At 39.4% G+C, this 15,774-nt stretch overlaps 1 protein-coding gene across 8 annotated transcripts in view; it reads left to right on the top strand.

The window, feature by feature from the left end:
* Nucleotides 1–15,774, top strand: part of PPP2R2B (protein phosphatase 2 regulatory subunit Bbeta) — a 527,631-nt gene that overhangs the window by 502,707 nt on the left and 9,150 nt on the right. For all 8 annotated transcript variants that reach the window (XM_006148042.3, XM_006148048.1, XM_006148043.3 and 5 more), the window contains one exon: nt 6,803–6,972. In XM_006148042.3, coding sequence (XP_006148104.1) covers nt 6,803–6,972 — 170 coding nt within the window. The remainder of the gene's footprint in view (nt 1–6,802; nt 6,973–15,774) is intronic.

Here is a 15,774-nt window from a genome sequence, read left to right as displayed (position 1 = left end):
AAGAGGAGAGGGTGACTGAGCTCCCTCAGAAGCAATGAACCTGTCACAGCCCATGCCCAGAAACTGCACACTCTGGCCCGCCTTCCCTGGCTGGCTGTTGAGGAGCAGCTGCTGAAAGGGAAGGCTCTACAGGGACCCACTGGGAGAATGAGCTGGCACTGGTGCCCAGGGACATAAGAGTGTGTTTGCACTTGAGGGAAAGCTCATAAACTCTGTCCCCTCCCTTTGTTGGAAATATGGGAAAGGGGGATATTAGATTTTATTGCTGCTTTGACTAATCATCACAGACTTACTAAACTTGTTGTCTTACAATTCTGGAAAGGAGAAGTCTGAAATGGGTCTCATTGGGCTGAAGGCAAGGTGTCAGCAGGGCTGTGCTCCTCCTTAGAGGCTCCTGGAGGGAATCTGCTTTCTTGTCTTTTCCAACTTCTAGAAGCTGCCTGCAGCCTCAGTTCTTGGCTTCTATCCATCTTCGAAACCAGCAGTGACCAGTCTTGTCGTCTCATACATATTACACATCCATTTCTGAAATGCTTGAGAGCATAAATGGTTTAGATTTTTTTTTTATTCTTTAACTATTTGCATATTCATAATGAGAGATCTGGTAGACAGTGCCCAAGTCAAAAATAAAATTCATCCATTTCATACACTCCTTGCACAACATAGCCTGAAAGTAATTTGCAGCATTTTGACTGTGCCGCATCATGTGGGGTTCAATATGGAATGTTCCACTGGTGGCAATATGTAGGTTCTCAAAAGTTGTGATTTTAGATTTCAAGTTTTCGGATTAGGGGTGTCCGACGTGTACTAAGTCACTCTGATACTGACCCTCCTGCCTCCCTCTGTCATTTGAACCTTTGTCATTGGGCCCACCTGGATAATCTAACATATTCTCCCCATTTTAAGGTCAGCTGATTAGCAACCCCCTTGCCATGTGATATAGTATAGTCCCAGGTTCTAGGAATCAGGACATCTTTGAAGGAGGAAGGAGCATGTTTCTTCTTGCCATTGAGGAAATGAGCAACTTTACCCCCTTTAGGAAGTAACCCTGCAAAGTGGGTATGGCTCTCTCCATTTTTCAAGTATGGTAGCTGAATCTTAAGGAAGTAAGAGAAGTTGACAAAGACAGCACAACTTATAAATGGTGAAACACAGGTTCTAATTCCAGGATATCTGACTCCAAAGCCATTTCCTTCTCCTGCACCAGCCTGAGGGACAATCCTTTGTAGTTTACTAAGCAATAGTTCCTCTCTCAGGCCTTCTACATGATCTCTCTGTGCTACCAGTCCCAGGGTCCCACTGCCCCCCCTCAAGGCGTTTACCAGCTCAGACGTGTACTCACGTTGCTATCCCTGTTTAGATAGGATGTGCCCCTCCGACCCTCAACATCATCATCAAGAGTCCGTAAGCTGTGCTTTGCAGCAGGTCTGGCCCACTACTGGTCTTTGTCCAACACTAGAGGAGAATACTATTTTTATATCTATTAATGGCTGAAAAAGTTAAAATAAGAATGCTATTTTATTTTACCCAAAAATATGAAATGGAAATGTCTATGTCCATAAACAGAGCCTTAGTGGAATACATATTCATCCGTTTGCATAGTGTCTATTTTTTTTTTTCATGCTACAAAGGCAAAGTGGAATGGTTGTTAACAGAGACTTAATGGTCCTCAAGTCCTAAAGCATTTACTATCCTCTGATCTATCCAGTGCTTATTGATCTAAGGTTCAACTTTTATTAAGCCTTTCTGGATCGCACCATCCCCTGTCTCATCAATTTTCCCCTGGTGGACTTTTTCCTGTCTGGAAAAAAAAAAAAATGGTTTGGGGGCCATTCAGTGACATGATGGTTAAGGCAGTTGGATCCCACATGGCCAACTAGGATTCAAATCCCAGACATAGTGACTTGAAAAACATGCCAGGCACATGTGTATGCATGCCCAAAATTCCAAGAGGAAAAATGGAGAAGGAATTGGGGCATTGCCATGCCCCTGGCATTTTCCCTCTTTTTCTCTCTCCATTAAGTGCACTCACCCTATAGCAAAATAATTTTCACTCCTATTTTTTTTCTTATCTTTAAGTGATTATTATTAAAAAGCAATGTATTTGTGAAGGAAATAAATGAAATGTGAAAATATTTTTAATACAGTTACATAAAAGATCTGGAGACCAATATTATTTCTTCTAGATTAACTTCTCATCCTCCTTCATTTATGCATTGCGTTGCGACAATGTTTACTGTCAGACATTTGTCCAGTTCATGAAAGGCTATCTGAAAAGCAAATTGTAAGAGCTAAGCAATTGGACTTCATTGTTTCCCAATTCATACTCCTCCCTCCAAGTCTTAATACAATCGAAATTCCCTGTCTCTGGCCTAAGTCTGGAGATTGCCATCAGGCCCATGGTCATGCAGTGGCCACTAATTAAATCTTAAGCTTCTCTCACTGTCCTCAGCTGGATAAAGGCCAGCATTGTCAGTCCGAGGGAGCTCTTACCCTCCGTGGGAAAATTGTTGGCCATCTCTCTCATTGGGCAAAATTATTGGCTGTGTCTCCTGTACAGTAAAAATTACTGGCTGCATCTCAATCGGCGAGCCTTTTCTCTCCAGGGGCAAAACTGTTGCCTGCATATCTCGGAAGGAAAATTGCCATCTGCCTCACTCTGTAGGAAAATTGCCAGTTGTGTCCCCATTACAGGGAAATTGTCAACCCTGTCTCTAAACGGGAAAGCATGCCAGCTGTGCTTCTCTGCAGAAGACATGTCAGCAGAAGGGAGCAGTTGAAAACTCCGTGCCCGTTCCCTTTTCATCATGCACAGACCTTCACCCCTGGGCCTGCCTTGTCTCCTTTACCCTCCCTCTCAGCTTCCAAGTCATCGAAGCCAGGATGTTGGTGACACTGACATGAGACACTTGTCCCAAGGAGGGTGTATTTCATGTGATAGCTCAGAGATGAATTATTTTGTGTCTGCATTACAGCTCAAACAGGAGACTAGAAATTCATGTAACAACTGGTAGGTAGTTACAGACTTTGGGCCTCAGTTACGTGGCGCTCACCTTAAGTCGCCCTGCACCTGCATTATGACTGCCTTCCCTGTGGTCCTGACTGCAGGCGCTTTGCTAAGTGTGTAGAAGAGCTCAGCCAGGCTCACGAGCACCCTGAAAAACTGGTGTCCTATTCCAGGATTGTGTTTCTAACAGAAATACCTGAGACTGGGTGATTTATAATGAAATATCAGGCCAGCCCCGTAGTACAGTGGTTACTTGCTGTGAATACAAAACCAAATCCCACGTGGCCAACCAATTACAGTTCAAATCCTGACCTCTTGAGAAACATGCTCAAAATTTTGACAGGATGGAGAAATGAAGGAGTGAGCATCGTGGCATGACTATGCCCTATTGGAATTACTTACTCTCTTTCTCTCTGGCAAGTACACATGCCCTCAGGCAATTAAAAAAAAAAAGTTTATTTAGCTCATGGTTTGGAGGTCTGAGGGCCAGGGGTTGACTTCTGGTGAAGCTACCCCATGGCAAAGAGCGAGATCTTAAGCAGAGAAGCTGTTTTAAAAAGTCTCTTTGTAAACATAATTTGCATCTTTTAAATAGCTCACAGACTTGTACTCTGCCGTTCCAGCTTCTCAAGAGTCTTGATTTCTAAGCGCTTCTTCTTTTCTGCAAGGCTATCTCTGCAGGTTCATCAAATTGAGGGGATGCCTATCTCATTGGGGTTCCCACTCCTCTTTCTCTTAAGATGTTGTGTTGGAGTTTTAAAGTCCTCAGTACTAATGAAATTGTTGTGAATTGAAACTAATGTGAAAACTTTCTTCACATTTAGTTCTCAACTATGGGGCTCAGAATTCCAGGGTCTTCACTGATGCTAAATGGAAGCCCTAGAGATTCAGGCATAGATGGACACATTGAGTCAGCGACTGTAATGAACCATTTTTTTTTTTCTATTTCAATTGGTATAATCTCAAGTTCAATTCAAACTGATCAGGTTTTTTTGTTGTTCTCTTAAATGATTTGACATTAAAAATAATAACATAAATGAAAGAAACAAGGGGGCCTGCAGGTGGCATGGTGGTTAAAGCGCTAGACTCCCACATGGCCAACTGCAGTTCAAGTCCCAGACCTGGTGGCTTGCTTTCTTACTTTTCTCTCTCTCCCTGTGTGTGTGTGCACATCTGTTGCTCTCTCTTTCTCTCTGGTCAAATTTAAAAATAACACATTTTAAAAATTAAATAATCCCTTAGAAACTTTTAAAGAACGAGAGAGGGCCAGCCTTATAAAGTAACGATTGAGTACTATCCCTAAGAAGCCATAGTCCACATGGTTGACCAAGATTCAAGTCCTGGCCCTGGTGGCTTGAAAAACATGCCAGGCATCCATGCAGGTGCCCAGGATCCTGACATGATGGGAAATTGGAGAAAGAAAGGACTGTGGCATGACCAGGCTCCACAGGAGTGCGTGCCTTCTCTTTCACACATGTGCACTTGTACCTTTGGCATTTAAAAAGTGATTCTGTGAAAACCTACATTTTATTTTGGCTCATAGTTTTCCTTTGTTGTTGTTGTTGTGTGTGTGTGTGTGTGTGTGTGTGTGTGTTTTGTTACTGTTTTTGCTTTTTAAGAATTATATTATTTAACTTTATTTATTTTTAATTTGACCAGTGAGAGGGAAATTGAGAAAGCAAGCCACCAGGTTCAGGACTCAAACCATGGTTGGTCATGTGGGAGTCCAGCATCATTAACCACCATACTACCGCCAGCCCCTTGGCTTATAGTTTAAAAAAGAGCTTATTATCTATCTGAGCTGTCTATGTAAAACTTGTTACTATGTAGATGCATGGGACAGGCAAAAAAGAGGAAGCCTTGGAGAATGAGTTAACAGAGCAACCTGCAGGCTGGTGTTTGGTTTAGCCAAAATTTATGATATAAACCCTTCTCAGGTTGAACCATTTGCAAATGCCATTTTTGTAGGTCACAAGTAATTAAATGTCAGCAAATACCTATGCTTCCACCCAAAACATGCTAAACACCAAGAAGGTAAAAAAAAAAAAAAAAACCTGACTCATCTGGCTTTGCTTCCATTCAAGCAACAAATATTTATTGAACAATTGTATGTAAAACTCAGGGTACAAAGATGAGTAAACCCCACATTTCACCCTCCAAAAGCTCAAATCTTAGTTGAAAAGATAAGACAAACTCATGAATTGTTAAATACTAATGTGAAAAACAGTAGTTTCATTGTAAGAGAGTACCTGAGCAAGTAACTACTTAAACATATGGCCAGACCAAGTATGATAAGGACTTCAGAGAAGGATCATTTGGCATAAAACGATGTACAGTAGATAAGGTCTATAAATCAAGGAGAATTTGGATCAATGAAGACTTCCCGTAACTGGAAGTCCAAGGCAGCTATTGAGAGATAATAAGAACCTGGATATTAAAGCAGATAGACACGGTACACAAAGGCCATTGTGCCACAGTTTACAGCCAAAGGAACCTATGGTACAGGCAACTACTTTGCGCAAAGTCACACAAGGAGATGGCAGTCTGACCTAAGACCCAGTCTGGCAGCAAAGCTTCACTATTCAACATCAGGACCTAAGAAAAATTAAACTATATGTTCATACAAAAACTGGTACATGAATATTGATCACAGCATTATTCATAATAGTTAAAAAGTGGAAGCAACCCAAATATTCACCAACCAATGAATGGATAAACAAAATATTGTATGTCTATACAATGAAATGTTATCTAGTCATAAGAGGAATGACGGGCTTATACATGCTTCAACAAGGATGGACCTTAAAATATTATGCTTAATGAAAGAAGCCCATCATAAATGACCACGTATTCTATGATTCCATTTATGTGAAATTTCTCAAATAGAACCAGAAAGTATTGGGTCATTGAGAAAGTCATGACGCTTTTTTGCATAGGAAAATATGTCATGACTTTTCCAATGACCCAATAGATTAGTGTTTGCCTAAGGATGCAGCGCAGGGAATGGGGAGGAACGGTTCATGGGTATGGAGGCCTTTTTGCAGGAAAAGGGTAATGAAAACATTCTAAATTTAGGTTATGGTGATAATTATGGTTGCATAATTATGTGAATACACAAAAACTACTAAACTGTATACTTTAAAAAAATAAGTTTGGGACCAGTAGATGGCATAATGGTTATGTTGCTTGACTCCCACATAGGTGTCCACGATTCGAGTTCTGGACCTGGTGGCTTAAAACTCATGCCGGGCGCATGTAAGGTGTGCCCGAAATCCCAGGAGGAGAACAGAGGAGAAGGGACTGTGGTGTGACCATTCCCCCTAAGGGGTGATTTCTCACTTTCTGCCTCTATCTCTACAGCAAGCACATGCACCCTATAGCAAAAATCTCTCTTAAGGGAAAAAAAAAAAGTATGTTTTATGGTGTATGAACTATATCTCAAAAAAAAAATTTTTTTTTAATTTAAGCACCTAAGAGGACTCCAAATTTTGGTATGTGCAGTGACACCCGGAGACCAGGAGAAATTTGTGAAACAGAGGTTTAGTCACAGTTTTGAAGCTTGAGAACAGGCAAAGCCAGATCTGTCCCATGCCACTTTTTTATGAAACATACAGAAACCAATGACAGTTCTTTTCTGCTGACCAAGAGCTGACAGTTAAAATTTGTAATCTGCAGACACCAACCCAGTTTAATTAGACTCTAAGTTAGATACTCAGCCTTCTAGCTGGCCCAAACACATTAGAGGCAATTGATAAAGATATGCTAAATTAATCTTATTTTGCTTTTGTTCTTCAGTCTTCGAAGAGCCAGAAGATCCAAGCAACAGATCGTTTTTCTCCGAAATTATCTCTTCGATCTCAGATGTGAAGTTCAGCCACAGTGGGAGGTATATCATGACCAGGGACTATCTGACTGTTAAAGTCTGGGATCTCAACATGGAAAACCGCCCCATCGAGACTTACCAGGTACAGAACACCACCCACTCATAGGTGGTGTTTATTGAGCACTCCCTTGATGGACTTCTAAGTTCCCTCTGCCTGAGAAGGATAAAAGGCAGTACAGACACTGATCATTTAGTGACTGCGTTCCCATTTCTATGAGTAGGTCATTAAGTGAATTGGTTGATAAGCAAGAAGCTTAAAGGCAGAAGTCTTGTGGTGTATCATGGTGCCAAAGGGTACATATTTTTCAGTAGGTATCATGACATCACACTAGAAAAATGTAATTCTATCCATACAAAAAGCATACATTAGATAAACACCAGGAGGCAACAAGGCACACTACAACACAATAATACACATCTGGTGGAATCATTTTATTTATTCCAAACACTACTATGGGTACACAATGAAGTATAAATTTAGAAACAAAATATGTAGTCTTGCATGATTGTGAATACTTTGTATAGTGAATACCAACCTACTGCAGAAATGAGACAAAGACTAAAATGGGGGATTCCTGGGACTCCCACAGAATGAAAAAGGGAATTCTCTGCATAGTCATTGAACAAGTTGGTCGTTAAGTAAGGAACAGCTGTACATGGTGATATATTCAACAGAATGATACAAGCTGTAAGTGCCATGGGATTTAAGATAAGAATGCACATGGAGAGACCAGAATTTTATTTAACCCATATGAACCAAGCACTTATGTGGGATGAACACCACAGTTACAGAGGTGAACAAGGCAAAAATGGTTCTGCTCTCCCTGGTGCTATTCATCTGATGGAAAAGCTAGACCATGAACAAGAAATTGAGTGACTAGTTTTGCAAGGGATGGTATTGAGTGCCATGGTAGCACATGACAGGAAGGGCCAGCCTGGTAAGAAAGGTTTTCCTCAAGAAGTGACTCTTAAACTGAGTCTTGATTTCCATGAACTAATCAGAAAAAGTGTGTTCTTAGAACAATAGCATATTGGAAGCCTATAGATAAGAGAATTGTGGTATATGTTACAAGAGCTTAAACCTCTACAACACAGGGTAGAAAGATAAGCCTAGAGATATTGGTAGGGACCTGAACATATACACCTTGGAACAGTAGAATAGGGAATTTTGAGAGCCATTAAAAGGTTTTATACAAGAAAATGACATTCTGAGTTTTTTGTTTTTACTGTGTCTCACTTGGCAGTTTTCCAAGCAGGAAGAAGGAATTTAGATAAGAGGAAATAAAGGTTTTTTTTTAGGAATGGTGGCATGCAGGTGGAAAAAAAATAGGATGAACAGTGAAGTTCACTTGCTGATTAGATATGGGGGAAGAGGAATCAAGAAGACTACAGGAAGTCTTGGGCTTAAGCATTGGATAAATGGTAGTAGATATAAAGACGAAATAAACAAAGGAGAGGCATTGTTCATAATGACTTTCCCCCCTTTTTATTGATAGTCAAATCAGGGGTATTACCATATACATCATTTTCAACAGAGAATCTTACATTCTTGGAGCTGTTAAGTGTTTCTTCCTTTGCCTCTCCCACCCACTCTGTACCATCCATTCCCATCCTTTATAGTCTCTTGTATCTACACTCATCCCTAATATTGTGTCTTTGGATCTTGCCATTTCTGCTATAGAGGGAAGACATTTGGTGTATATTGAGTGGAGATACACAGTGTTTGTTTTCAAAGTCTAGCTTACTTCACTTAGCATTAAGTCTTATATATTCAACCACTTTGAGTCAAACGACCGTGTCTCCTTATTCCTTATGGCTGAATAGTATTCCATAGTGTATATGTGCCGCAAAATTTCAACCCAGTCAACAGCTCATGGGCATTTAGGTTGATTTCGCATCTTCACAATTGCAAATAATGCTGCAATAAACATGAAAGTGCAAGTGTCCAGACTAAGTGCATTCCTATCCTTTGGGTAAATACCCAGCAGGGTTACTGGGTCACATGGTAATTCAGTTTGTAGGTTTCTGAGGAACCTTTATATCATTTTCGATAGTGGCTATATGAATTAAGATTTCTACCAACAGTGTAGAAGGGTTCCCCTTTTATATCAACAATTTGCTAAAAAGACCCTTTTTCCATCACATTGTCTTATGTCCTTTGGCAAAGATCAATTGACTGTATGATTTGGAATTTACTTCTGGATTCTCTTTCTTTTTGTGCCAGTACCATGCTGTTTTGATTATCACAGGTTTGTAATAGATTTAGAGGTTAGTCAGCGAGTTGCCTCCTGCTTTGTTCTTTATGCATGGTATTGCCTTGGCAATACAGAGCCTTTTATAATTCCAGATGAATTTTATGATCTATTTCTGTGAAGAATGTCACTGGTAATTTTATTGAAATCACATTGAATTTGTAAAGTAATTTAGGTATAATTGACATTTAGTTACATTTATTTTTCCAACCCAAGAGTGTAGAATGTCTTTCTTTTTTTTGTATCATAGAAGTTTTTTTCCTCTTTTGTTAGGTTTATTCCTAAGTATTTTCTTTTTCTGTGTGTATGGCTATTGTAAATGGGATTGCTTTCTGAAAAGTGTATTCATTGTTGTTGTATAGAAATTCTATAGTTTTTTGTATATTGATTTAGCATCCTGCCACTTTACTGAACTCATTTATCACTTCTAGGAGGTTTTTCATGGATTATTTCAGGTAATCATATTGTCTGTGAAAAAGGACAATTTACCTTCCTTTTTATTTGAATGCTTTTTATTTTACTCTCTTTTCTGATCATTTTAGCAAGGATTTTTAGCACTGTGTTGAAAAGGAGTGGACAAAGTGGGCAACCTTGTCTTGTTCTTTTTTTTTTTTTTTGATTTTTCTTTTTTTTGGAGAGGTTTATGCTATAGGGCGCATGCGCTCACCAGATAGACAGAGAGACAGAAAGCGAGAAATCACCCCCCCAGGGGGGATGGATGGCCATGCCGCAATCCCTTCTCCTCCATTCTCCTCTCAGGATCTTGGGCACTCAGGCACACTCACCCGGCGTGAGTTTAAGCCACCGGTTCTGGGACTCAAACCGCAGTCGACTATCGTGGTGGGAGTCCAGCAACATAGCCATTACGCTAACTGCTGGTCCCCCAGCCTTGTCTCGTTCTGCTTCACGGTGGAAACGCATTCAGCTTTTCCCCATTCAGTATGATGTTAGCAATGGGTTTTTCATATGTGGCTTTTACTGTGTTAATAAATGTCCCTTCTATGCCTATTTGGCTGAGAGTTTTAATCATGAAAGGATGTTTTATTAGCAAGTGCTTTTCCTGCATTTATTGATATGATCATATGGTTCTTTTCTTTCCTTCTGTCAGTGTGATCTAATACTCTTACTGTTTTGAATATGTTGAACCATCCTTGCATCCCTAGAATAAAGCCTACATGATCATGGTGTATAATCTTTTTAATGTATTATTGGATATAACTTGCTAGTATCTTGTTGAGAATATTTGCATCTTTATTCATCAGGAATATTGGTCTGTATTTTTTGTTTGTTTTGTTAATGTCCTTGTACAATTTTGGTATCGAGATGATGGAGGCTTAATAGAATGAGTTTGGAAGAGTTCCTTCCTTTTGGGGCCAACAGGTAGCATGGTAGTTAAGGTGCTGGATTCCCATATGGCTGACCATGGTTCGAGTCCTGAACCTGGCAGCTTGCTTTCTCCCTCTCTCTGGTCAAATTTAAAAGTAGCAATAGTAATGAAAAATAAAATTAAATAATTTCTATTTTAAATTTATAAAATTTATATATAATTTATTTATATTTTATATTTATAAAAAAATAAATAATTTTTTTAAAAAATTATTATAAGCAGATGGCATAATGGTTACTGGACTCCCACATAGTCAACCACAATTAGAGTCTTAGACCTGGCAGCTTAGAACATGCTGGGCACGTGTGCCTAAGATCCTGAGAGAAGAATAGAGGAGAAGGGATTGTGGCATTGCCATCTTTCCTGGGGGTTAACTTCTTACTTTCTATCTCTTTCTGTCTCTCCGGTGAACGCATCCATCCTACAGCAAAAATTAAAATAGCTTGATGAGGGGCCATGGCCATAGTGGTTAAGCTGCTGCACTCTCACATGGCTGACCACAGTTCAAATCCCAGACCTGACAGTGTGAAAATCACACCAGGCACATGTGCATGCATACCCAAAAATCTGGAGAGGAGAATGGAGGAGAAGGGATTGTGGTATGGCCATCTGCCCGGGAAGTGATTTCTCACTTTCTGTTTGTCTCTCCAGCAAGTGCATGTGCCCTATAGCAAAAATATTTCTTAAAATAAAATAAAAATTGTAGAATTTAGAAGCAAAGCATTGGGACCTGGGCTTTTTCTTGTCAGGAGACCATTTATTATTGTTTCAGTCTCACTGCTTATCATTGGTCTATTCAGACATACTACTTCTTCCTGGTTAAATCTCCATGTCTTGTGTGTGTCCAGAAATTTGTCATTCTCATCCAGGCTTTCTAGTTTGAGGTATATAGTTACTCATAGTAGTCTCTCATATTATTTGTATTTCAGATATGTCTTATTATATTACTAGCTTCATTATTTCTTTTTCTTGATTAGTCTAGTTAGTGGTTTGTTAATGTTGTTTATCCTCTCAAAAACCAGCTTTTTGTTTTGTTACTTTTTTGTATATTTTCTCTATTTCGTTTATTTCGGCTCTAATCTTCATTAATTTTCTAATGATATTTTTGGGGGAGTTTGTTGTTATGGCTTTTCTAGTTCCATGAGATGTACTGTTGGGTTATTTACTTGCCACCTGTCTATTTTGTTCTTGAAAATATTGCTATGAACTTCCCTCTATTAACTGCTTTTGCTGTGTCCCAAAGATTCTGGAGAATTGTGTGTTTGTTATTGTTGGTTTCAATAAATCTTTGATTTCCACCTTAATATCTTCAGTAATTTGAAAGTTTGACAGGAGAAAGTTGCTTAGTTTCCACATATTTAGTTTTGACGACTCTTTGATTCCATTTTGGTCAGAAAAGATGTTGGATAGTTTCTATACTTTCAAATTTGTAAAGGCTTCTTTTGTGCCCTAATATATATGATTAGTCTTTTAAAATTTTCCATGTGGGACCAGCAATTAGCGTAATGGCTATGTTGCTGAACTCCCATGTAGTTGACCGCGTTTCAAGTCCTGGACCCAGTGGCTTAAACTCACACCAGGCCTGCGTGCATGCATGCCCAAGATCTGAAGAGGGGATTGCAGCGTGGACATCTCCCCGGGGGGTGATTTCTTGCTTTCTGTCTCTCTGTCTCTCTGGCGAGTGCACGCGCTCTGTAGCAAAAGCCTCTCCAAAAAATAAATATTTTCCATGTGACCATGAGAAAAAAAGTATATTTTGTAGTTGGACAAAATAGTCAATAAATGACTATAAATAGTCAATACATGACTGACTTATGGTATCAGTTATCTCTTGTGTCTACTTTTTTGTCGAGATGACCTGTCTGGTTGTGACAATGGGGCATTGTAATGAATCTTTTTCTTTAGATCTAGCAGTCTTTCTTTTATATATTTGGATGCCTCGGTGTTGGGTGATAAATATTTACAATTGTTATATCTTCTTGGTCAACTAATCCTTTTAATACTATATAGTCTTCTTCTTTGTCTACCTTTACCATTTTTATCTTGAAGCCTGATAGCAGTATCATGACTATGGGCTTTTTTCAGTTAGCATAAAATTACTTTTTCCATCCCTTCACCCTCAGTCTTTGTGTGTCCTTATTAATGAGGTACTCTTCTTGTAAGCAATACAGAGTTTCTGTTTCTTATTTTTAATCCATTCAACTAACTTGTGTCTTTTAATTGGAGAACTTCATCTATTAACATTCCATGCCATTATCAATATGTGAGGATTTATGCCTGTCATTTGTGGTCTGTTATTTCTACTTGACTCTCTTTCATTTTCCTGATGTAGTATTCCCTTGAGTATTTCATGAAGAGCTGGTCTAGTGATAGTGAATTCTTTCCGTTTTTGTTTATCTGGGGATGATTTTTACTTCCCATTTGAAGTATAATCTTGCCAGATATAATACTCCAGGCTGAGTTTTTTTTCCCCCCTGTAGAGTGCTTATGCTCACCACAGAGAAATTTGAAAGAGAAATCACCCAAACACACACATCTAAGATACAGGGCGAATGGCCATGCTGCAGTCCATCCTCCTCTCTGGATTTTGAACATGCACGCACACATGCCCAGTGTACTTTTCAAGCTACCAGGTCCAGGACTTGAACCACAGAATCAGCCATACGGGATCTAGCACCTAAGCCACCTACTGGCCCTCTTTCAGGGTTTTAAATGTCTCTCTATTCTTTAGTTGTCTGCATTGTTTTTGTTGAAAGGTCTGATGTTGCTCTAATGGAGTAACCATTTTAAATAATTGGCATTTCTCTCTTGCCATTTTTAGAATATTTGTCATTGTCTTTGATCTTTACCAATTCCCCTATGGTGTGCTTTGAAGAAGATTGTCTCATGTTGAATCGATTTCCTGTTCTTTGTATTCCCTGGATCTGTATATTTCTCTAGATTTGCAAAGTTTTCTTTATGTTATAAGTACTTCAGAAGGTATTCAGCTGCTTAATTATGTCTAGAATTTCCTGCATTTTTTTTAATTTGCAATAGGGTACATGTGCTCTTTGGAGAGAGAATGAGGAAGTAAGAAATCACTCCCCATAGGAAATTGCCATGTTGTAATCCATTCTCCTTTCAGGATTTTGGGCACATGCACCCAGCATGGTTTTCCAAGCTGCTGGGTCCAGGATTTGAACCATGCTGTTGAGCATATGGGATCCAGCAGCCTTAACCCCACCCTACCAGCTAGACCTGTTGTCCTCTTTTTTAATAGTTATTTTTCCATTTTTTTTGGTAGCTTGTATTTATTAAAGGTTTTTTTGTCTTCAAGTTGAGAGATTCATTCTTCTGAGTATTCTAATCTGCTATTAATACTTTCAAGAAGGTTTGGATTTCCTGTATTGTATTCTTCATCTCTAGATGTTCTACTTATTTTTCAAGGTGTCTTTTTTATAGAATTCCTCCTTCAAGTCATGAAGTTATTTTCTCATCACCTGGACTTGGTTATGTGTCTTCTCTTTTGAGTTTTGTTATAATGAATATTCTGAATTTTTTTCCTTTCCATTGTTGGTGGGGAGTTATTGAGATACTATCTGGTTTTCTCACTTCTGGGGTCTCTAGTGAAGTGCTCACATCATCTAATTTAGGTGTATACTCATGTGCTTCCCTACATGTGAATTTCTCTTTTGTGGGTGGGAGTACTAGAATCCACAGTGTGAGTTTTGGGGTTCAGAATTTTAGAGAGGCTTTTTGGTTTTTTTTGGTTTTGTTTTGTTTTGTTTTGTTTTGTTTTTTCTCCACTAGAGGAAAGGATGAGGTGAAGTGTGAGGTAGCTGCACACCAAATAATGTGTCACCTCCTACCTTGCTCTAGCTGGTCAAGTAGAGGATGGGAGAGTGAGTCTGTTTAGAATGGTTTTGTTGAAAGAGGAAGATTAGACTTTGAGGTTGAGAGGATTTAAGAGGATTTAAACAAACAAGACTACAATTGTAGCAAAGATCAGTGGGCAGGAATGAAGATAGGTTCACTTAAAAAGTGGCCTAGGCAGACTCTTTTTTTTTTTTTTTTTTTTGAGAGAGATTTTTGCTATAGGGCAAGTGCGTTCACCAGAGAGACAGTGAGAAATCACCTCCCAGTGGGGATGGCCATACATGCACCCTGAGTGAGTTTAAGTTGCCAAGTCTAGGACTCAAACTACAGTAGACTACATAACCATTACGCCATCTACAGGTCCTGGCATAGGCAGATTCTAAACCAATGGATTTGACATACATTTTTTAGATACAATATTCACCCCTTCCAAGTATAGAATTTAATGAGTTTTAGTATCTTTACCACTAGTTCCAGAACATTTGCATCATGACTTTTTTTTTTCTTAATTGCCAGAGCATTTCGAGGAAAAGTACCCCCAATGGGACATGGTCTTGCCACAATCCCTTCTCCCTCTGTCTACCTGTAGAGATTTTGGGCATGCCTAGTGTCTCTCTCGAGCTGCCAGAGCTGGGATTTAAACTGCAGTCAGCCATGGGATCTGGCACCCTTAATCATTAGGCCATAGGACTTAAGAAAGGATAGGAAAATTGTTACATTATTGTGACATTGGATGTAATAACTTTGGTGAGGGTATTCAGGATAGAAGTGACCAGATTCTTGATACATTTCTAAGGTAAAACCAATAGGACTGGAAGAAAAAGGAAAAGCAGCAGCGAGGATCACCTCAAGATTTTTATCCCTGAGCAATTATTAAAATGGAGTTGCCATTTTATTTAGATGAGGAAATCAAGAGCTTGATTTTAGACATAAGCCCTTTGACTCTAAACAGTGATGACAAGTAGACAGCTCTACGTGAATCTAAATATGGCTAGTCCACAGGCAAACAATTGTCACTAGTGAGTATATAGGAGCTATCTACAGTCATAGAACTAGATGGAATCTCCTAGGTAATAGAGAAGAGGTCAGGAATTGTGCCCAAGGGTCCTAGTCCTCATGGAGAGAAAATAGGAAGAGGATGCCCCCAACAGCAAAATACTATCACTGAACCTAATATGAAATCACAGAGGAGTAACCACTGGATTAAGTAATGTGGAGATTATCCACAACCTTAACGAAAGAAGAGATGGGTAGACGTGAGTGAATATCTGATGGGAGTGAGTACAAAAGACTATAGAAGAGGGGACCAGCAGTTAGCGTAATGGCTATGTCACTGGATTCCCACGTAGTCGACCGCGGCTCGAGTCCTGGACCTGGTGGCTTAAACTCA

This window comes from Tupaia chinensis, unplaced genomic scaffold, assembly GCF_000334495.1.
Source record: "Tupaia chinensis unplaced genomic scaffold, TupChi_1.0 Scaffold000228_1, whole genome shotgun sequence".
Classification (NCBI taxonomy): Eukaryota; Metazoa; Chordata; class Mammalia; order Scandentia; family Tupaiidae; genus Tupaia; species Tupaia belangeri.
This window is presented reverse-complemented; position numbering and strand designations above follow the sequence as displayed.